General features: G+C 46.0%; 3 protein-coding genes across 10 annotated transcripts; all 3 read right to left on the bottom strand.

Annotated features, from left to right (window-relative positions):
- Positions 1 to 45: 45 nt before the first annotated feature.
- On the bottom strand, positions 46 to 5573 carry si:dkey-3d4.3 (kelch domain-containing protein 3). 5 transcript variants are annotated; one of them, XM_057053948.1, is made up of 8 exons: positions 5493 to 5573; positions 3315 to 3506; positions 3160 to 3242; positions 3009 to 3087; positions 2315 to 2361; positions 1889 to 2003; positions 1632 to 1821; positions 46 to 1426 (listed from the first exon to the last, which is right to left on the bottom strand). In XM_057053948.1, the coding sequence occupies exons 2-8, from the start codon at positions 3472 to 3474 to the stop codon at positions 832 to 834; spliced, it is 1269 nt and encodes a 422-aa protein (XP_056909928.1). In that variant the 5' UTR covers positions 3475 to 3506; positions 5493 to 5573; the 3' UTR covers positions 46 to 831. The 5 variants fall into 5 exon arrangements, with proteins under 5 accessions (XP_056909928.1, XP_056909896.1, XP_056909920.1 ...); XM_057053916.1 differs by lacking the exon at positions 5493 to 5573 and adding an exon at positions 5197 to 5322; XM_057053940.1 differs by lacking the exon at positions 5493 to 5573 and adding an exon at positions 4893 to 5181.
- Positions 5574 to 6431: 858 nt separating this feature from the next.
- slc10a2 (solute carrier family 10 member 2) lies at positions 6432 to 12568 on the bottom strand. 2 transcript variants are annotated; one of them, XM_057053983.1, is made up of 7 exons: positions 10300 to 12568; positions 9369 to 9860; positions 8674 to 8792; positions 8514 to 8602; positions 8261 to 8436; positions 7919 to 8076; positions 6432 to 7297 (listed from the first exon to the last, which is right to left on the bottom strand). In XM_057053983.1, exons 2-7 carry the CDS (start codon positions 9752 to 9754, stop codon positions 7116 to 7118), a joined length of 1110 nt encoding a protein of 369 aa, XP_056909963.1. In that variant the 5' UTR covers positions 9755 to 9860; positions 10300 to 12568; the 3' UTR covers positions 6432 to 7115. The 2 variants fall into 2 exon arrangements, with proteins under 2 accessions (XP_056909963.1, XP_056909965.1); XM_057053985.1 differs by lacking the exon at positions 10300 to 12568 and having other exon boundaries at positions 9369 to 9912.
- A 146-nt stretch (positions 12569 to 12714) lies between these two features.
- gtpbp8 (GTP binding protein 8 (putative)) lies at positions 12715 to 17008 on the bottom strand. Of its 3 annotated transcripts, none has more exons than XM_057054078.1 (8): positions 16242 to 17008; positions 15855 to 16051; positions 15618 to 15771; positions 15174 to 15272; positions 14825 to 14955; positions 14391 to 14490; positions 13551 to 13669; positions 12715 to 13323 (listed from the first exon to the last, which is right to left on the bottom strand). In XM_057054078.1, the coding sequence occupies exons 2-8, from the start codon at positions 16025 to 16027 to the stop codon at positions 13233 to 13235; spliced, it is 867 nt and encodes a 288-aa protein (XP_056910058.1). In that variant the 5' UTR covers positions 16028 to 16051; positions 16242 to 17008; the 3' UTR covers positions 12715 to 13232. The 3 variants fall into 3 exon arrangements, with proteins under 3 accessions (XP_056910058.1, XP_056910050.1, XP_056910042.1); XM_057054070.1 differs by having other exon boundaries at positions 15855 to 16066; positions 16242 to 17007; XM_057054062.1 differs by lacking the exon at positions 16242 to 17008 and having other exon boundaries at positions 15855 to 16117.
- Between the last annotated feature and the right edge of the window lie 4838 nt (positions 17009 to 21846).

Below are 21846 nucleotides of genomic sequence, written 5' to 3'. Positions count from 1 at the left end.
CTTTTATATGCAAATGAGCGCAGTCCCATAAAGAAAAAAAACCCATTGTATTCGGTTTGTGAGGCATTCATTTTAAAAGAGACATGTCATTTTAAAATGAGTATTAAAATGAGTATGATTACAAAACTGTAGAAAAATCAAAAATACAAATAAACGCCAGTTAAACCAAAGATACTCAATGAAGTCAGCATCAAACACTTGTATGAATGAATAAAAATTAAAGTTAGTTCATGGCTCCTCATATTGTTTGAAGGATCAATACCGCCCTCTATTGACAGCAAGTCTGTCATTACATCATGGACGGATAGATAGATAGATAGATAGATAGATAGATAGATAGATAGATAGATAGATGATAGATAGATAGATAGATAGATAGATAGATAGATAGATAGATAGATAGATAGATAGATAGATAGATAGATAGATAGATAGATAGATAGATAGATAGATAGCACAGAAAAAGATATTTGTAGATTTATTCAAGTCCTTTTTAATCTATTTTGATAAGGATACAACTGTAACGATCCTGTGATGGGCAGATCACAGTGTTGTCACATTGAATTAATGTCTTTCATTCGTGACATCTTAACTGTCTTAACTGATTCTGTAAACTCAAATCAAAGCTCAAACTCCTCTTCCTCGTCAGTGACCGTTGGTTTGCGGACAATAGCGCCATCTCGCGGTACCTTGGTAACATCACACCCCTTAAAAAATACAGTAAATTCATATAAAATATAAAATACTTCTGGTTATTTTGTTAAAGTCATGAAACAGTACAAGAACGCGACATCATAACACTGATGGTTGGGGATGGTCTGCTCCAGTACGTCAGGAGTCTGTCAGAGTCATCTGCCACACAGAAATTGGGCCGTGACTGGAACAGGGTCTTCCTCCCAGCACCAACAGCAGATCAGGCAGATGCAGGGCTGCATCTCCATCCTCTTCATCATCTGAGCTCTTCTTCCCGAAGGCCTTGTTCTCAAACGTCAGACAGTTTCCAAGCTGCTGTGTCCCATTCTTGATCAGTTCTGAGGCTCGCAGTTTGGTGTCGTAACACTGGTCCTGGCTGAACGTCTCCAGCTCGATGGCTCCATCTGATCCGAGGAAAGAGAGCGGGGCTGGGAAACACTTGTTCTTGAACGGCCTCATTCTAGACTCCAGCAGCCTGGTCTGAATCCCTGAGCCGGAGCTGGAGCTGTGGCTGTTGCTCTTGTAACTGGGGCCCAGCCCAATGCAGCTGTGGTGGATCTTCTTTGGGGGACTGGAGCCTGGCAGAGTGGCCACCTGCGTCCACGTCAGAGAGGTGAAACTGTAGCGCCACAGGCAGCTGCTGGGGGAGTGCTGGCTCTCCCCTCCTCCAAACAGCAGCATGCCGTCTCTGTAGGCCACAGCTGAGTGGCCCGTGAGCCTGGACGGGCCGGACCTGAGACGACAGGAAGCATGAGCGGGTTCACAAGGAAAACACTGGAGTCACCTTTGATGCTTTAAGCCCAAGCGGCGTCGTCCCGTAGCCCCTTCGCCCCGAATTAAAGATGCACGTCTTCTAATTTAAGGCCTTTTTCCATAGTGGCCCTTTTATACTCGAGTTACCTGCCCATCCACCCCGGCCGACCCACGACATCACGTACTTGTTTCTGAGTGACGTCCATGTGCAGCTGGTGGAATTCCACTTCCAGAAGTCTCTCTGCTCCCGCAGACCTTTCAACCCCCCGAACAGGTACATGCAGCTCTGGTGAGCGACGGCCGAGTGACCGTGTCTGCAGCCGGGACCCGCCGAGCCGTGCTGAGGGTCACTCAGGAGGGACCACGCCATCGAGTCTGTCGCACACGAACATGCAGTTACAGGAGAGACGCTGGTGCCTTTGCTGCTGAAGCTCAAACGCACCAAAGTCTAAGCTCCAAAAGTCCTGCGAGGATCCTTTCAGGTCAACAAAACCGCCGTACACCAGCATGGCAGAGCCGACAACCACGGAGCTGTGGCCTTTCCTGTTGGAGGGCGTCTGGTCACACGGGGAAAACATGGAGGCACGTGTGAGTGTCCGGAGGTCACGGGTTCCACTCCCCCCCTCTTTTGTTTTTCATGTTTTATTTTGTCTTTTGCTCCCTCCAGATTTTCAAGCGTAATTAATTGTAATTCTCCCGATGACCAATAGTGGGAGTTGTAACTGTGTTGTTGTTTTAAACGCTATTAAAGGGGACAGTTCGTAACCAAACTATCTAAATAGAAACATGGACAAGCAGAAGTCCGTGCTAAAAACGGGTGTTCATAGAGACACAGTTTCTGTTTCTGCTGGGTGTTATCTCAACGCACCTGAGTGGATCCTGACTTTCCTCTGCAGTTCATCCACTTCTGCTTTGCTGAAATCCACAAACAAATGAGAATGAAGTTTTAGTAGAGCTCGAGTAAAAGATTAGAGGAATATTTCATGACTGATGGGACAAAATCTGCTTGTCTTTAAATACAAATCCCATTCTTGAGGTAGGATGCTACATAATGGTAAAGTAAAAGTGTTACTATACATATTAGACGCCTGAAAACCCCATAATCTGAATACTGGCATGCAAAGAGAGCGTGGAACAGGAAACTCTTTCACTTCTGGATCAATGATTCCTGATTTTGAGCCTCCATCTGAGCTGCTCTGCACTAAATCTGACACTCCAAACTTGTTATCTGAATAAGCTGGGGTCAAACGTGAGATGATCAGTTTTTATGGCGGACAGAGAGCGGCACTGCAGTGATGTTACAGACGCAGAAACAAACTCGATGCGTAACTGATGCAGGAAGGAGGGTGTTTGAGCTGAGACGTGGCAGAGAGCCTTTTATTTAAATCTAGATGTCTCTCTTTTAATCCCACTATATAAACATTCCCATTTTGAGAGTGTTTTCCTCTATGAAGGTTAAGAAATCTCGGTGAACATTCACGCTGAAAGCTTCTCACATGTAGGCGTGCTGGTGCACGCCTCGCCACCAGCTGCCAGCCACACGGCTCCACAGGAAAACTCACCTATGTCAAACAGCCAGAGGGGATATCGGCTGTTTGAGTATGCGGAATCCAACAAGCCGCCAAACACATAGAGAAAACCCTGAAAAGAGAGATCCATTTACGACAAGCCAACACGGTGGACCATGAACAAAGGCTGAAGCAGCTCCTGTACCTCATGAGCCACCATAGAATGTTCCTCCAGCTCCTCTGGTGCAGCCTCACCCCTGCAGTTCAGTTCTGTCCACTCGTTGCAGACTGTAAATTAGATGTGTATTTTTATTCCTTTATTTATATCCCAAAGAATGCAGAAGCAACGTTCCTCCTTACCAACGCTGTACCTCCAGAGATCCCTCAGACAGCTGCTGTCTCTCCCTCCCAGGACATAGACGTGTCCATCGGAGCTGCAGCAGGCGTGCTTGTAGCGGTCACGTGGCGCCCGGCTGCTCTGAGGGAGCTGAGTCCACAGAGATGGACCGTTCTGATTCATCGTGGCATTGTTCCCTCTGATCAGACCTTTTCCTGAAGGAGTAACATGGACGAGAAGTTAGCCAAAACTAGCCGAACCTGTGTGAACAGATTATATCGTCTCCTGAAGTGTTGCTGAATTGTGACAACAGTAACCAGAGGAACCTCCACATAGAGACCCCGAGGAACGCATCAAGAACCAGGCTAATACATTTATGTCAAATGGGAGCATTTACGGTGACAATAACGAGGTTATCACCAAACAGCAATCAGCTACCTGCTAATTAGCTTCACCAGAGGAAAACAAAATCTGATCATGGCCTACATAAGCAAGTTCTATTTATATCCTATAAGAATCACTCTCAAAACACCTGGCTCCATCATCTCAAGAAAGGCACATTTCATTCTGGTGAGATTCAACATTAAAGTTTCAAGGGAAGATTTGTTCCAAATACCCGAGTGAGACTTTACGTACCGAAGAGAAACGATCACACAGGCAGACAAATAAAAAGCCCTTTAGGAGGAGAACCTGCTTCAGAATCCTAACGGGTAACTGTAACTGTGTTGGTTCTGTCACCATGCTGGGATGCTCAGGTCACCTGACTGCTGCACCGCTGTCAGCTGGGAAACCTGCTGCCAAGAAGAGCTGGGCTCTCAGGAGCCTCACACACCTCTCACACACCTCTCACACACTTCAGACGAGAAAGACCGTCAACAAGACTCACGGACTCTCCTGGATGGTCGAGCCTCAGTAAATAAAGCTCTTTATTTCCATTTAAAGGTAAATGTAATCCCGATATCAGAACAGACTCAGAGTGGCCTGCCTTACCTGACGGTCTAAAGTTTTGTCATTAAATAGAACACCCGTTGCCTAGCAACCCTGGCAGCCTTGGTGATAGTAATATCTATAGTCTCTCTAACCCCCATAATTGTTCGGGACTAAGACCACAGTGGTCTTTACGCAACATTTGAGACAAACCGAGACAGGGATAATGATCGAGCAAGGGTTTATTTTAACACACACCTGCTTGTGCAACCGCTCTGACATTTACAACATTCATCTGTCAAACAAGGAGCTAATCTGTGGTTGGAAAAATCCAAAATATAGGACAATGGTCAAGATACCGTGGCTAGCACTGCATCTGCCGATCTCATGTTCCAGTTTAAAACGATCCTGTTAATTACATGAACAGTAATTAAAGCTAAGTTAGTAAAGTTACTGTTGCAACCATCCTCCAACCACCTCTTTGGTCTAGTAAAGGTCATTTATGTTAAAAACAAACAAACAAACATTAGAAAACATGTTGAGTGGGAAAAAAAACCTTGCTCAATATCATTCCAAGGCTAATAATTAGTAATCATTAATTACTCTCGTTATTTCTATACGAATGTACTAACCAGGCACAGTTTAACGACAAAAGTTATGCGAAGCGTGTTTACTTCAGCGTTAGCTTGAGAGGCGGCGGATCGACCTCTTCCACCGTTAATTTACGGTATCGATTTCCCGGGGAAACCCATCACATACACGGAGAAGGTAACACGACGTATTGTAACCACAAACAAGCGCGTCAAAACTTAAAAGTCCCGAGTTCCATCAATGAAACCCCGAAGCAATGAGCAGATAAATAACGGTAAATCGGGAGAGGACGAAAGGGGCGGGCGAGCTTTGATGAAAAGGTCGAAATAAAACCACCAGCCATCCCGGTGAGTGGTACGTTCCACCGCCACGGCACGAGAACGGTACCTGTTTAAAGCTCCGTGAGGGGGGAACGGGCGATACTCGCCATTCGGCTTCACGAGCCCATTTCTCTGTCCCTGCCGCCACTGATGCGTTCACGGACCCTCCGTTAAACTGAAGGGACGGAAATTTTCAAAACAACTTCCTTAATTTAGATACACCCTCAACTACAGTTGAAAATCGGTGAAATCTAAAACTAAATGATAAGAACGTCCTAAAATGATCAGCGCGGGATATAGTTATGTCTTTATTTTCAGATAAATGGCATCAAATCAAAAACAAGTCAATCCATTCACACATACATCTGTCTCCCACGGCGGTATCCTTCACTGGGGTACTAGAAGGGCGTAAAAGTCAGCCTTTTTTCAGGAAATACCTAAAAATATTTGTGTTTTAGGGAAGCAATCTGTAAAAATAAAAAAAAAAAAAAAATCAAATTTACAGTCTGTTAAAATGTTCATTGCGAAAGCGTGAGCAAAAATCCGAGTATTTCTAAGGGTACCTGAAGACAACTTCAGCGCCTCTTCTCCGTGGGATGGGCCTGTGCGTGAGTGCGTGCGTGAGAACCAGAGAGAGAGGGAGGAAGGAAGGGTGCGGTTGAGTCAGACACGACTTATGATCACATGATTTCAATTATATCGACTCTACCTTTGTCCTAACATACTTTAATTCAGACTTTGATCATCTGTGCAACATTAACATTATATCATATACATTTAAATAGTTGATATCTATAAAATGGCACCTTATCAGCAATATAATTGTGTGTATCCCACACACACACACGCACATATAAAACGCGACTATAACATTTTATTGAAAAAATTATATTACTTTAGAGTTATTTATTACTGTGTGTTCAAGGTCAGTATTCATTCATACAGAAACAACGTGCACATTTGAAGAAAATCTTAACTGTAGAACTTTCAACTGCAAGTGTTTGTTGTTGTTTTGTTTTTGTTTTTTAATCACCGTAGAATAATTTTCCTAGTTACCAATACAGATAACTCATAAATTCACGCCCTAAACTAAAAATAGTTTTTTTGTTCTTTTGCTTTCATCCCTTCATGAAAAATGTAACTGAAAGGAAGAAAAATCTTCTCCCAAAGGTCAAAAACTCCTCATTACATTTGCAACTTAATTCAAACGAATTCTTTTCTTTATCCAGAAATTTTCCACTCCTGAAAATTACAATTCTTAGAATGCTGACACACATTTTTGTCAATAATCACAATTTTGAATTCAGGAAGGGACTTTATTTTAATGAAACTTCTTTCACAGGAAAATACATTCAAAACTCGTTTTTCTTCTAGTCCAGCTCATTATTTCTGACAGAAGATTCGAGTTCAAAAACTATCACACGAAAATAAATTAAGGTAACTTATCCAAACTGTATCATTTTTGCCACAAAGGGAGGTTTTATTGCACACCTCCGACCTGCAGAGGGCAGTGTGTGCACGCAGGAGGATCACGTTCCAAACTGCTGTTGAACCTGCAGCTCGGCCTTCTCCACTTTCCACCTTTTCCCCTGAGAATTCAGCTGTATTCTTTAAAAATCTATAAATATTGAGTTGTATAAATTAAATTGCTTTTGCCATTTTATCATCTCACCAAAACATCAAACATGCCTGCCTGGAGAAGAGCAAAGCCTTTAAAACATTACATTTTGTGTCACAGATAAGAAGAAAAAAAGGTCCTTTAGTAAAATGCATTTTCAACACAAGTGCTCCACTACCAAGCCCACAGATGTCCACACGAGGACAACCTTTGGTGATCTGTGGTGATTCGGGGACATTGAAGGCAGGCAAATCTATCTAGCAAAATCCTGAATGTTATGGAGAAGAGAATCATCCTGGCGTCTGGTTTCCACGACTCTTTGGACCAAAGGGGACTTCCACAAAACCCTGTTGAAGATCCTGGTGATCTCATAAGTGGCTGCTGAACTTGTCTTTCTTCTTCTCTTCAGCGGTGCTGCCGTCATCGTACTCAAAAACACCATTTTCCACAGCAATGTCCTTCACTTTCTCTGAATTATCCTCCAGGGACAGAGCGTCACCGTTATCCTCGGCTGCACCGCGGCGACAATGTCGTTTGTAGCCCTGGTAGCCTGCAGGGAGAAGAACTCGTCATCTTTGTGAGGGCAGCAGCAGCACGAGGGAACCCTGATGGTTTTGCTTCGCATATATAAAAGGGCTTTTTTTGTCAACTCTACAAAGCTCTAATTTAGAAGCAACTGCTCCAGGGTTTACTGGTTTAACTAGTAGAATAGCATTTTGGCAGCTTCGAGGATGAACTTAAATCAATTATTTTTTTAAGCAGCGACTTTACCTGAGCACCTCCTGTCTTTTAAATCTATCTTTTGTTATTTTTAGGAAACACAGACACCTCAAAACTGATGATTTTCCCACCTCCTGCTAAAGTTCCATTATTATTGCAAGTCTTGTCTGCTGTATGTTCACTAAAGAGGAAAAGGCAGGAACAATAAGGTCTGTAGCAATTTCAAAAGGCTAGTAAAGAATTCTGCATTATATAAATTCTACAGCTTCTTATCACATATTTTATTGCCAATAAACTCATTGTCCTTGAACTGTAGTTAGAAATATTTGCCTTGGCTACAATGAGTCTGTCATAAACCCGCTAACAACTCAATCCACAGAAATGTAAGGAGAGGGTGACTTAGCTAATTAGCTTAATTAGCTAAAGCAGGAAACCTCTGTTGGTCTCTTACCTCCCACAAAAACAATAGCTACCACCAGCTGGAAGATGCTGTAGATGAGCGGGAAGGCAAACATGAGCTCCAGATCTTCAAAGCTGAAGGACAACTGGATGATGGTGCTGCACAGCTGAGAGTTCTGGAAGCCCGTCTCCAGGGCGATGGTTCGGCATCTGAACAGAGCAAGGATGATAATATTCTCAATGTTCAGCTCCAGCCAGGTTATACAGAACGTGGACAGAGACACGGCTATAGAGACGCGGCTAAAATCCTCGATACTCATACAACTCGCCACCTGGTGGCTGGTTCTGAAGAAATGCTGGTCTTCCCATAATGGTCACATAAAACAACCTTTACCTGTACCAGGGTTGCCCCGTGATGCGTGCCAACATGAACCCAAGGCCAAAACCAATGAAGGGATAAATGGTTCCAATAATCCACAAAGAGGGAGAGATGACCCAGGAGGACTGGTAAAGAACCCCCCCGACCACGGCTAAGATGATGATGAGACCGAAGCCTGCAATGGACCCCACCTGTGCGCAGCAGACTGAGGGTGAATCATTTCATCGACCACCTAAAGGTTTAAAAGGATTCAATAAACTGATCCTACCTTGAGGATCTTTTTGGCTTTTTCCGGCCACCTACGTTTCACGTATATCCCCAGAGTGATTGGAACGAGAAGGGCCACGAGGGTGATGCCTGAGGGCCAAAACACGGGTCCTGAACATGTTCGCATCAGGTCACCGAGGCTACGACGGCTGAGGACTCACCAATGCTGTCATACGGGATTTTGATGGTGCCCGCGGACGTCCACAGGGGGGTATAAATGAGTAGACAGAGAGGCATCATCCCCAGGGCCAGGATGGAGGAGCAGGCTGTCATGCTGATACTGGGGAAGGGGGAGAGCAGACAGGTGAAGCAGTGATGTCATGTGTCCATGGGGCCTAGGTGGAGGTCGGTCTCAGGGTCCCACATCAAAGCTAGGAGCACTTTTGTGGTAAATCATGAGGAGATGCGTTCACACTGACCATCAGGAGTAAACCGGCATCTGATGCTGAAGTCAGTGAATAAATGATTATTTAGGTTAGCGAAGAGCCCAATCTGTTGATCCAGAACTTCAGAGTTTGACATGTTGGGATTCAGAACCAACAATTTACACATTTGTACCCAGTTTCTCAGTCCTGGAACTGTCTACAAGGACATTCTCATGACCTTGGACCCCAAGTGTGCTCCAACTGTTCTAATAAACTGTTCAGAGGACTCAGTTTTTGACATGAGATCGTTACTGATCTGACGTCTTTGGACCATGAGGTACGAGACCAGCCAAGAGTCTGATCCGTGTCCTTCACCAAACCCCCTCTGAGGACAAGAATAGCAGTAATGATACTGCACAATTGCTGGTACAGGCAGGTAGACATTCGTCGTCTTTCTATCACTCCATTTTATTTATTTCATTTATTGTTACCTCAGATCCATATCGCCATCCAACCAGTAGCAGATGATGTTGGAACCAGTGCCTCCAGGACAGCAGCCCATAATGATGATGACAACTGCCTGCACAGGTATGACCTGGAAGGCCAAGGCCAAGGCGAACGCTGTGAAGGGCATGATGCCAAACTGGCAGAGGAAGCCAATGAAGATGCCCCAGGGCCTTTTGACGTGACCCCACAGCTTCGCGGCGTCCACGGTGCAGCCCATGGAAAACATGACCATCGCCAGCATTATGGTGAGGGTGGTGCTCATCGCCAGGCTCAGGACCTGGTTGAAGTTATCCGGAGGAACCAGGCAGTTCGGCCCCGAACAGACGGTTGCGAGAGCGTCGCACTCCAGGAGCACTGCAGATGTGGCCATGGCTGTCAGGCAGGGGGTCGGATCCCACTCCAGTCACTTCTCTACCGTCCGGGAAGGTGAAGGCAGCGATGAGACGACGTATCGTGCTCAGCGGGCTTTATGCTGGCTGCCAGGGAAAGAATCAAAAATTAACCAATCCTCAGTGTTTTATGGGGTCAGTGTTCAGAAGCCCTTGCACATAAAAAGAATGATTTTGAAGTGTCATTCATGATTTGACCATAGCTGCAACCTTTATTGCTCAGCGTCCCATTAAAACTTTATTGGATCATTTTGCTGTGCGGCAGCATCATCCGACCCTGCCAGTAAAGCCCAAGGGTGCGGTTGCGTAACACGAGGGTTGTCTGTACCTTCACATTTACACAACGCCTATTAAAAACGCAACTCTTTCACCATTTACTGCAACAATATTCCTACCATCGTCTCTCAAAGCTTCTCTTCAAGAGGTCGTAAAACCGTTAATCAGAACAAGGTCGAGACGATAATCAGTGTGTGATCGCGCAAATATGAAAAGATGAAAAGAAGACGAAGCTTTCTGATTTTCAAACCTGAAAGAGGTCGGCACTCTCGGGACGAGTTCTTTTCTTTCAGCGCCTCCAAAGTTCTTTAGAGGTCTTAAATAGGTTTTCTAAGAGATCCAGCCTGAAAATGAAGGCAAGTATTAGAATAGTGTTTGCAACAAAAGACCCAACAAAGATGTAAACAGATGGAATGTCCACATCTACGGCTGTTATTTGGACGTCAGAGCCATGTTGTCTGTCAGGTGTGAGGATCGGTGATGGAACACGGCGCTTTGAATGTTTTTGATTGTTGGCTGATTCATTACTTCTAATTCTGATACATCTTCATGAGATAACGCTCGTCACACGGCTCCAATAGGAAACCTCGTCCACCTGGTCGACCACCATGTCAACGTTTCACAGGTTGTTCTGGAATTTGCACAGCGTGTGAAATGTAACCATTCGTGGAAAAGAAAAGCAACATGTTGGTTAAATGTTGACTCCCAGTTGAACCTTCAGTTCTCCCGAATCTCCAGGTGATCTGACTGAAACCTGTTTGGTTTATTGTTTGTTTTTGGACAGTTTTACCATTAAAAAAAGGTCTTGGTGCATTTTTAAGTCTGAGCTTGAAACCCTGATCAAGGGAATCCTGAAAACTGAAACTAATGAAGAAAGAGAAGCACAAGTTTCAGGTGTGTTTCAGGTTCAGCAGATGAAGCAGAATCCTTCAGAAATTTGTGTCATTTTTCAACCCTGAGCCGTTCTTACCTTCCCAGTCTCCTGCTGAGCACTGCAGCCTGTCTGAGCGGGGAAATATGCAAGCCCCAAGTTAAAGGACAACCAGTCCATAAAAGATGATTGATTTGACTAAATAACCATTATGCAATTATGCAGGTCCATCATGAATAATGGCATTAACGATGAGGTAAAGGAATGGATGAACATCTACAATGTGAAAAGCTGAGGAAACAAGGTGTCAACGTGAGTAAAAACGCGTCATTCTACGAAGGAACGTTTATTAAAAAGTCAGATTTTTGTTCACTTGTGGGTCAAATTCTGCAGATCTGGAGGCAAACTTGATTGTGAAGTTGTAAATGTCAGCGTCAGATAAATTGTGAAACACTTTCCAAGGCGAAAACTTTGTTCCTTCATCGATCTTAGTCAAGGAGATGCTGGTCCATTGTCCAGTCACTGAGCCATTTATCAGTGGAGACACAGAAATATGAGAAAAGAACTTGGAGATGGTTGGAGATGACAGACTGAGAATTCTGAGTCCAATAAAAGTGACAAACAGCCTTATTAAGTGTTGGTGTCACTGCTTGGGCCTCTAATGACACCATGAGGAGTCTGTTAAATTCCACACAATCATCTTTGTGCTTTTGAAGCAGATTTGAGAGAATGTTACACTAATTTGTGTTTTATGGAGTCACTGTTTGTGATCAATTTACAAGGTGTCGACTACAAACTGCATCTGATTCTTCATTTAACGGCCAAAGTTGTTCCTGAAATAAATACCACAATTAAGGTGCTAAAGGTGCTGTCATTCGTTGTGTAGGTGCAGGTCAGTTCCTGCTAAAGCATAAGAAGAACCATATGGTAGCTCTTAACACTTATCAGTGGTTATCTCTCCCTCCCGTTGTTACGTTGTTATCAGTCTTTCCGTGACCTCAATTTATGCCGCCTGCTGTAAATTATAAGATTTGAAACTGAAATCCAAGCTAAAACAGGATGTTTTCATCAACCGTTGCCTCTTTTTTAGAAACCTTTAGCTTCTGCAACATTTTCTTCATGGTGTTCAGGTTTCCAACCAAACTGAGCCTGTTTGTTGGATTTTTTTCAGTTTAGACACTTAAACTAGTGTCCTCATGCAATTCACTTTAAAAAAATGTATTTGATGTGAAATGAATGATTTTACATTTGTTAGAATCAAAATTCAGACACATGATTTTTAAAGAGACAAGATTTCTCTCATTAAAAAAAGAATGCCTGGATTGGAACAAGAGTGGACCGAGTGCGGTGCCTTGTGGAACACCTTTAGCAGCTTGGATCAGTACTGAAAGGATGAATTAACAAGTTTGGATGTTTCTTTTCATGTTTAGATGTCAGATTGGCTGAAAAACAAGAACAAATGTAGAGTGGCTCTAATTTACACGCTGAAATGAATCATTTTCAGTTTGAAAAAGCAAAAATGGCCGATGAATTTGCTGCTTCAGGTGAACTAAAACCTCAAAGCTCCATCGATGTGTTCAGAAACCCGACCTAGAACAAGCCCGCTTCACAATGAATGCCTTATTTTTGGGCCTGACCACGTTTTAACTTGTCACGTGTCGGTCTGGTGGGGGCAACAAGCCATTTCTTTGTAGCTTCAGCTCACATAAAATTCATAATCAGCAACTTTTTTTATTGGCGTTTGTACTTTTTATTGTAGCAACCACACATACGTGCTCACAGACGTTCACGATATTCAGAGCGATAAAATACTTTATTAGTCTTTAGAGAGGAGAAATTACTGTTTTTACTGTCTGGTAGACAAGCTGAAGGGAGGGGCGCCAGGGTGAGAAGCTGCCCCGGACAGGCATGTCCAGCATTTGGGGGCTCGGTTCCTCGTCCAAGGACTCTGGTCAGTCATCCAGAAATGTACCACAACAGCCCACATTTGATTGTGGATCCAAAACAGGGACCAGCAACCCCTCCCAGGCCAGTCCCCTTTATACTGGGCTCCTCCCTGTGGAACCAGTTTTCATCACGGCCGACTATATTAAAGAACCAGATCCAATCCAGAATTCAATCTACCAAGCCAGCACTGGTATAGGTAGCTAGCAGCTAGTTTGTAGCTACGGCTAACCCACCAGGGTCATCCAGGTAGATCCAGCATTCCCACATTCCTTTATTTTGCCAAACTGCCAGATTCCTTTGTGAGAGGGTGTAAAACCATCTGGACTTGGCAGCACATCCAGCCTAAGAGACCTCGGCAGGTTCCGTCAGCTCTGCGCGGTGTCGGTTAGTTTGATGCTGCCTGTTATGTGTGTGATGAGGCACCGCAGGAGGTAGATCCCCTTGAAATGAAGCGAGCTGCAGAGAGACCAAAACTTAAAAATGGATAGAATCAAAGTTGCTCTTTGATCCCCAGGTCAAAGAAACTCAACTAGTTTTTAACAAAGAAACATTAAACCTAATAATCACCAATCTGACGACGATCGAAGGGATAGAGAAATACAAATAAAGATACTTGATACAAAATCTACGGGAGACACGTGCACTATAAAAAGTGTCCAAAGTGTAAAACGTGCAGCTCTCACCTGACCAGGAAGGGTTGGGGGAAGCAGCTCTTGGTGTGAACATTAATCACCTCCTGAAGGTCCAGCAGGTTCGTCAGCAGCGTCCTTGGTCCACATTTGTCCACCTTCGTCACAACAATCTGCAACACAAAAACGTTCCAAACATCACGGACGACGCACGGAAAAACCAGCAAGTTTCTGTTTGTTTGAATGAATCCGTCCTTTTCCAGCAGGGTTAGAGGGAGGATGATCCATCAGGGGAACCTTCCGAGAGCCCCTTTAGTCTAAAATGGAGCCACTTCATCTCTCGTACGTTGGTCTTTGTTAAAGATCCGCGCTGTCGAGGAAGAACTGATGATCAAAGGGCTTAATAATCCGCAAACGTGAATTATTGAAGGTCGAGTTCAAATTGCGCTTCATCTTAACGTTCGAACGGGGGCGTTTGAGAGCCGACAGCAGCTTTTAAATAGCTGAGAGAGAGTTTAGTCCTCATTTAGTCAGACAGAAGGAGCCGAGTCCTGCAGGGTGTGGGAGGAGGAGGAGGGAGAGGAGGGAGAGGAGGAAAGGGAGGAGGAAGATGAGGGGGAGGAAGAGGAGGGGGTGAAGATGAGGAAGAGGATGAGGAGGTGAGGGGGAAAGGGAGGAGGGGGAGGAAGAGGAGGGGGAGGAAGAGGAAGGGGGTGAAGATGAGGAAGAGGAGGAGGAGGAAGAGGAGGAGGAGGAAGAGGAGGAGGAGGAAGAGGAGGAAAGGGAGGAGGGGGAGGAAGAGGAGGAGGAAGTGGAGGAGGGGGAGGAGGAAGATGAGGGGGAGGAAGAGGAGGGATGGGAAGGTGAGGAAGAGGAGGAGAACGGTCGCCCTACCACATACGGACGTCTGATGCTCTCACACATCTCCAGCGCCACCAAGTCGGCCTTCTGGAGGCCGACGCTGCCGTCGACCAGCAGGAATGTCCTCACAAGGCTGGGAAAGAACAAGAGTGTGAACACAGCGCCACCTTCTGGCAGTGTGTAGGATAATCTGATGGTTCATCACTGAATCCTAAAAATACTTCATATTTACTTCACTGATGATTGCACACAGCTCAGGATGGGGCACTTTTTAAAAATAAAAATATTATTTAAAAATATATATATTTTAACTGAACAGATTTAGAAATAGAGATAAATTAATGCCTCGAGTAACTTCATGGTTTACGTGGGTTTTTACCAAATAAGCAGAGAAAAGGTGAAATAGAGACTAACAAATCTTGATATGTGAGTGCAGTGGTGTGCGCAGCTCTGGTCTGGGGGCTCACTTTGTCCTGCTCTGCAGGTACGGCTCCACCATCTCCACAAAATCTTTGGGTGCTCTGTGTCCGTATCCTGGCATGTCGACCAGGGTGAAAGCTCTGCCCACCCGGAAGAAGTTCATCTTCTTCGTGTGACCCTGAGCCAAAAATACACAGAAAAACCCGTCAGGTTTGGGTTTCAGCTCGACCCAGTGTGGAGCTTAACACACACGAACAGGAGTGTGTGAAAGAACCTGCTGTGCTCCCATCTGACCACGTCGCTTCTTCTTCTACAGCTCCGGGACAGAGTTCAGCTGGGAGTCTACAGGGAACTAGGTTCTAAGAAAACTTCTGCTCGTTGGGATTTAATACTGACCGGGGTTTTGGACACTCGCACTTCGACCTCAGGCGTCAGGGAGAACAAACTTTTGATGAGCGATGATTTGCCCACATTGCTGCGGCCGATGAAACACACCTGAAAGCAAACAGAACCAACTGTCTTTAAAAAGGTTCAGTCAACCTGTGAACAGAACATTTGTGACCTCAGAGCACCACGGTCACGACCTCAGGCTCGTTCATAGGTCACAGGGTCAGCTTTCTACCCAGCATTGAGGCAAACAGAGGGTAAATAATTCTGTATTAGAGGTGATTTAAGTGTAAGCTCCCTCTCCAGAGGGACCGAGGACCTCACCTCAGTCTTATCTAGAATTCCATCATTCCACTTGATGCTACACACATATTTTTAAAGGGAATTACAGGAATCTAAAGTTGTGCTCATCTGAGTGCTGGGTGACTAAAATGTCACAGCAGTCTCGCCCACCTCTGGCTGTTTGAGAGCAGGAATGTGGTCCGTCCTCTCTGCAGAGGTGTAATAATCAATCCTGTGAGACGGGGAAGAGCAGAACAGCTTTTCTGCTTTGATCATGTCCTCCAAACTGGGGTGAAAGAGCTGGAACTGCGTCACGTCCACAGACCTGAAAGACGTACATATGCTAATCAGTAATTGGGATGATATATTATAAGAATGCTGGCTGGAATATACCCTTGAGTTCAGTACCTGTCCAGGTAAGAATCCAGTCCACTAAAGGGGTATAGAAAGCTCTGGACTTTTTGGGGAGGGAAGTCTGTGATTTTCTGAATTGATGCAAGTTTGTGTGCTTTCTGCAGTCTGGAGACCACATTTATATGAGCCCCAGGACTCAGACACAACCGGAAATGGAAACCGAACATCTCCCCAGAAGATCTCAGACCCGCCTGATATAAACAAATCTGAACATTCAGACGTGACCATAAATCAGACAGACCACTGGACACTAACATCAATAATAAAAAACGCAATGCAATATAATCTGATTAAGCGCTCACGGTAGCAATAGGTGTATATTAAGATGCTAGAAAAAGCAAATATTTAAACGTTCGCTCTTCAGTCTCTTTAAGGACTTACCTCTACTATAGTTACTGAATTGTTGAAGGTACTAATACATTATTTTACATATAAACCTAATTGTGTACCCCGTTGAAATTATTTTTATTGTTCGACATCGTTGTGCTCCATGTTGTGTGCAGCGCTCAAATTGCTCCGACAGAAAAAAGTAACACTTAAATAAGGTACCGGAAAACAATTCCGACCGAGCAGAACTTTCAATCCAGTTCCACATGATCCAGTTATTATTGTGGCTGAAACGGCAGTAAGGTGACACACTGTGCAACCACTTGGCCCCATTTCCCCGTGTTTCTCCAGACCAGAAAGTCATGAGCAGAGTGCAGACGCAGGTGAAAACGTCTAACGTGCTTTTCCATTACACGAAGAACGGATGTTAATAAAGAAAATCGCTCGTGTCACAGCTGCATTTTTCACTTTGATGCATGGTTGCAGAAACCCGCAGAAACAATCTTGGATAAAAGAAATGTCTCGGTGTGGGACAGAACACAGCTCCAGCTGTCACATACATCTCGTATCACCCTCTCGGAGAGGATTACCTGGGATTATAATACTGACGTCTATGACGAGCACGCCAAAGCAATGTCTTCATAAATTTGGAAATGGGAGGTGGCAATGATAGGAGTGACCCTGGGTGTTTCTCCCACTCTGCATACTTTAACGCTGAGTCGTCTCCTGTAGGAAATGGACTTTAGGGGCTCAGAGTGTTAAAGATTCCTCCTTCTCCCTAATTCATCCATATTTCAGGACAAAATCCCGAGCTCTAATACAGATCGGAGCGTTTGGGAAAGCACCAACAACAACTACAGCAGCAAAAAACACGATTTTAACCCTTGCGTGGTGTTCGGGTCTGTTTGACCCAGCTTGTGTTGGGCTCCTGAATGGGTTAAATTTCAAGTTCAAAGAAATAAAAGTCAGTAGTTTTGAAAAACCTTGCTTCAGCTTCCACTCATATCTTGATTTTAATTAATTTTCTTTATTATGTTTTAAATAATAAGTTATAAATGTGACCTAACAAGGGTAAAGGGCAAATATTAACCATATGTATTGTTTATACTGCTTGTAATTGGGATAAGGTAAACATCTGTTCAGTATTTTAACATAAAAGTGTTTGATTGTGAGGCATTAAAAGCCACAAAATGCAACGGGTCCATCAGACCCACAAACGCTGGCTGAGTAACAACAACATGAACATTACACAAAGGTTACGAAAGAATAAGTTGAACTCGGAGTCACTGCTGCTCCGAACAAGGCGTGTAGGTGCTCGTCTGTCCACACGGTGGCACTGCAGACCAGCGCGAGCCTCCCCGCGGACACTCTGGCATCCTGTCCTGGTCCATCTGGCTTTTATGGTTTTGTTGGCTGAGAAAATTAATTGACACATACGCAGTTAGAGAGCTCATGTTCAGCTGGTCCTGCTGAATCTGAGTATTTACCTCCTGTTAATCTCTTAACAACCCCAATGAATACTGGAAACAAGATCAATAAAAAAACATGTTTAATTCCCTTTATTTCTCTCATGACTGCAACATTAAGTGTAATTCTAAACTACACAGCAGGTTAGAAGTTATTTTGTAGATAAAAAGGACATCTATGAAAGAATATACACACAGGTCATTTTATAGCCTTTTCTTCAACTTATGAACATGAACATGAACTCAAATGTGTGGAGCTGAGTTCAAGCTTCCCCTCTAACCTGGAATTAAAGCAGAACCATCTCCGCTCATTCCCGTCACCGGTAAATTAAAGGCAGCGGCTGTATTACTTTAATGTTTCTTCCTAACTCAGAGAGACGAGAGCAGCGTCCGTCCCCACCGCAGAGAGCGGACGGGTCCCTAATAGCTGGACCTTTTTAGAGGTTCGCCATTTATGTGGCTCTCAGCTGAGTGGAGCTCTTTAAACCCAATAAAGCTGCCGTGTGGGGAACGAGACGGCGAGGGATCGGAAGCAGCAGACGGGACGGACAAATGATGGCGAGGGGCGGGAGGCGGGAGGCGGCCGCGGGGCCCCTGGTTCCTCCGACACCATCCGTCACCAGGGGCCAGAGGATCAAACACCAGGACGATCAATCGTCCTGCAAATAGACATCTGAAGCCTGGACGCGATGGGACCGTCAATACGGGAGGGACAGCAGGTTGATCGCCCTCACACTAGCTGCCAGCACACACCACACACACTACACACACCACACACACCACACACACTAACACACACCACACACACTAACACACACACTAACACACACCACACACACACACACACCAACACACACACACACCACACACACTAACACACACACCACACACACAACACACACACACACACACACTAACACACACACACCACACCACACACACACCACACACACACCACACACACACGACACACACCACACACCACACACACTAACACACACCACACACACACCACACCACACACACCACCACACACACCACACACACACACACAACACACACCACACATACCAACACAGACCAACAGACCAACACACTAACACACACCACACATACCAACACAGACCAACAGACCAACACACTAACACACTAACAGACCAACACACTAACAGACCAACACACTAACACACTAACAGACCAACACACTAACACACTAACAGAGTTCTTTGTCCTTCTCAGGGTCTCTTTTGTCCAAATATCCCAAATCCTTCCAGTCGGTGCTGAACCAAGATGGATGAGTTCAGCACCCCCCCCCCCACACACACACACACTGACTTAATCTGACACTGACTTATCACAGAGTTTGACCCTCGTGACATTTCCGACTCCTGAAGCTCCTCATCTGCATGTTAACCATGAGGAGCACCACAGCAGATCCTCCACCAGCACATGTCCGGCCTCCTGCTGTGTCGTCGGGACAATGAGACGTGCACTGCCAGAATAACAAAGCCCCTGCACCCCCCACCCCCCACCCCCCAGCACCCGCCCTCTGTTGCTTGCCTTTGTTTGCCAATGAGGATGGAGTGGAAAGGAGTTTATAAAGTCAGGAGGTCAAACCATCAGTACGGCTCACGTAAACATGCACATGGCCCCAGCTCAAGGGCAACAACATGACTAAAGAGGAGCTCCTTAAGCTCGACGTGGTCTCAGCGGCCTGAGGCTGGAAGCAGCACCGATAGCAAACATCCTTTATCCTGGCTCTGATCAAACAGAACGTCTGGGAGCAAAAGCTGCAGCAGCTCATCATGTCCTAGCGTGCTCCCATCATTACTCAGCTAGATAAACTCTGAAGCTGCACTCCTTCTGGAACAAACGTCCATCTGAGGTGGAAAAAAGCATTTTCAATCATTGATAATCAATCATTTCCCCACCAAACACTTTAATCACTCACTGAAACAGGAGAGACTTTGGAGGCATCTTCTAGCTCCACCAGGTTCTCCTCAAAGTCCAAAGGACGGATGGATGGATGGATGGATGGATGGATGGATGGATGGATGGATGGATGGATGGATGGATGATGGATGGATGGACGGCTGGATGGATGGATGGGTGGATGGATGGATGGATGGATGGATGGATGGCTTGATGGATGGATGGGTGGATGATGGATGGACGGCTTGATGGATGGATGGATAAAATGCAGTTTCTCCTCCACGACAGGTGTCTGTGCTAACGTTGCTAATGATGCTAACGCGTTGGGCGTCCTTTGTTGCTCCGCCCACCAAAGCGAACGGCCCCCTGCTGATGGCGGCCCCCAGAAGGCCCCTCTGACAGGTTCCCATGTCCTCCCCTTCACCATGTGATCATCTCCACCAGCCATGACCAGCGTTGGACTCCTGCTGCGTCAGCATCGATGGAGCCGAGCAGGTCACTGGACCAGCATCAGTCCGTGACCAGCGTTGGACTCCTGGTGCGTCAGCATCGATGGAGCCGAGCAGGTCACTGGACCAGCATCACTTGTTTCCTCTTCCTCTCTTCTAGAGATATTTCGCAGGATATTAGAGCTGAGGCGCGAGGAGAACAGAGCTATTGATCTGGCTTTATTGCCCTCAGCATGGAGAAGAAAAGGTGAACTTGAGGGAGGCAATCTTGCCTAATAATAATCAGGGAAGGAAATGCACAGGAAACCACCCCCCCCCCCCCCCGTGATCTCTATCGATCTAAGGGCAGCGTTATTTAAGGACGAGGCATAAATTTCTGCTCAGCCTTGAACGACAGCGCGACAAACAAGACAGATGTTGAAGCGGACGTGGGAGGAGGAACACGCGGCGGGATGCCAAAAGTGCCAGTTTCAAAAGCCCCCCCCCCGCGCCCCCCCACAGCAGAGACGTGCAGGGAAGGAGAAAAGCCTGAGCCTCACAGACAGAAACACCTGGTTCTGCACAGAGAAACGAGGCCACTTCGGTCCTGGAAGGCATTCAAAGTGTTCTGCTTGGAAAAGTAACTCAAACTGTGGCACAAAGGATGAAACAGGAGCCTGGAAGTAAAAACGGTTTGTGTCTCACCTGGGGGCGGCGGGAATGTCAGCCTGTGTGTTTCCGAGGGGGGGGGGGGGGCAGGTAGCACATCAGCCCGGGAGCGAAGACCTCAGCTCAGGTCTGCTACCTCAGACCTCCATCTGAAAATCGGCCGCTATCAAAATGGGATGCGATCACGTGTGTGAGCTGGCCCCCCAGCGGAGGGACGGCTGTTTGGGTCCAGCAGGTGACAACGCCAAAGATCTGCAGCACAACGCGCTCAGACACAGGTGACCTCTCACCTGAGGGTCCGAACGCTGCCTCACACTCCAGCTCCGCGCGTCAAATCCCCAATCCAGGATTTAGACTCCACCGCAATGTGACTAACCTCTGCCAACACCTTACTGTTTGCCTCACACACACACACACACACACACACACACACACACACACACACACACACACCACACACACACACACACACACACTTCATTGTTTTCGTTGCGCAGAGATGATTTATTTGGTTTCTCTCGTTCCTCCTCCGGTCCACATCTGCCCTCGAGGTCAACGTCAAGCTCCGTCTTCCTGTCTGGGTTCTTAATCCTCTCCTGGAGACGCCTGTGCCAATACAGGAGAATAACAGGTTTAAAAATGCATCCTCGTATCTCCGTGCTCGCTCCCTCTGTTGCCGCCTCCCTCTGGCCTTGCCACAGATAAGTGGAACCTAATCTTTGGGGGCTGTAAGCCAGAGAAAAGCAGAGGGGGACAATTTATGGAGTCGGGGTGGACGGAGGAGCTCCCAGCACGGTGGGTAATGAAGTGATGCAGCCATGCATCCCTCTGAGTTATAACGCCACAGTCTGGGGAGGGGGCAAACCTGCTATCTGCAATTGTCTGAGGAAGATAAACGGCTGTCTGTCCCTCCGTCTGTCCTTCCACGGACCGAATTATAAGAAACGCAGCATAAATGATCAAAGACGAGGCTCCGTTTTCTCATAACTCCAGCTTTTATGGGAGGTCCAACTCAGCCAGGGTGACTGGGTGGTGATGAAGGGAGGGACAACACAAAGAAACCAGCTCCGCTCCCAGAATGCACCTGTGAGCCGGGCATCCCAAAGCCATGTCGGTACCACTGGAGACAGGGGGGGTGGGGGGGGGACGAGCTGGGAGGGTGTT

This window comes from Takifugu flavidus, chromosome 1 (assembly GCF_003711565.1).
Source record: "Takifugu flavidus isolate HTHZ2018 chromosome 1, ASM371156v2, whole genome shotgun sequence".
Lineage (NCBI taxonomy): Eukaryota > Metazoa > Chordata > Actinopteri > Tetraodontiformes > Tetraodontidae > Takifugu > Takifugu flavidus.
The sequence above is the reverse complement of the archived record's forward strand: the minus strand, read 5'-3'. Positions and strand labels throughout refer to the sequence as shown.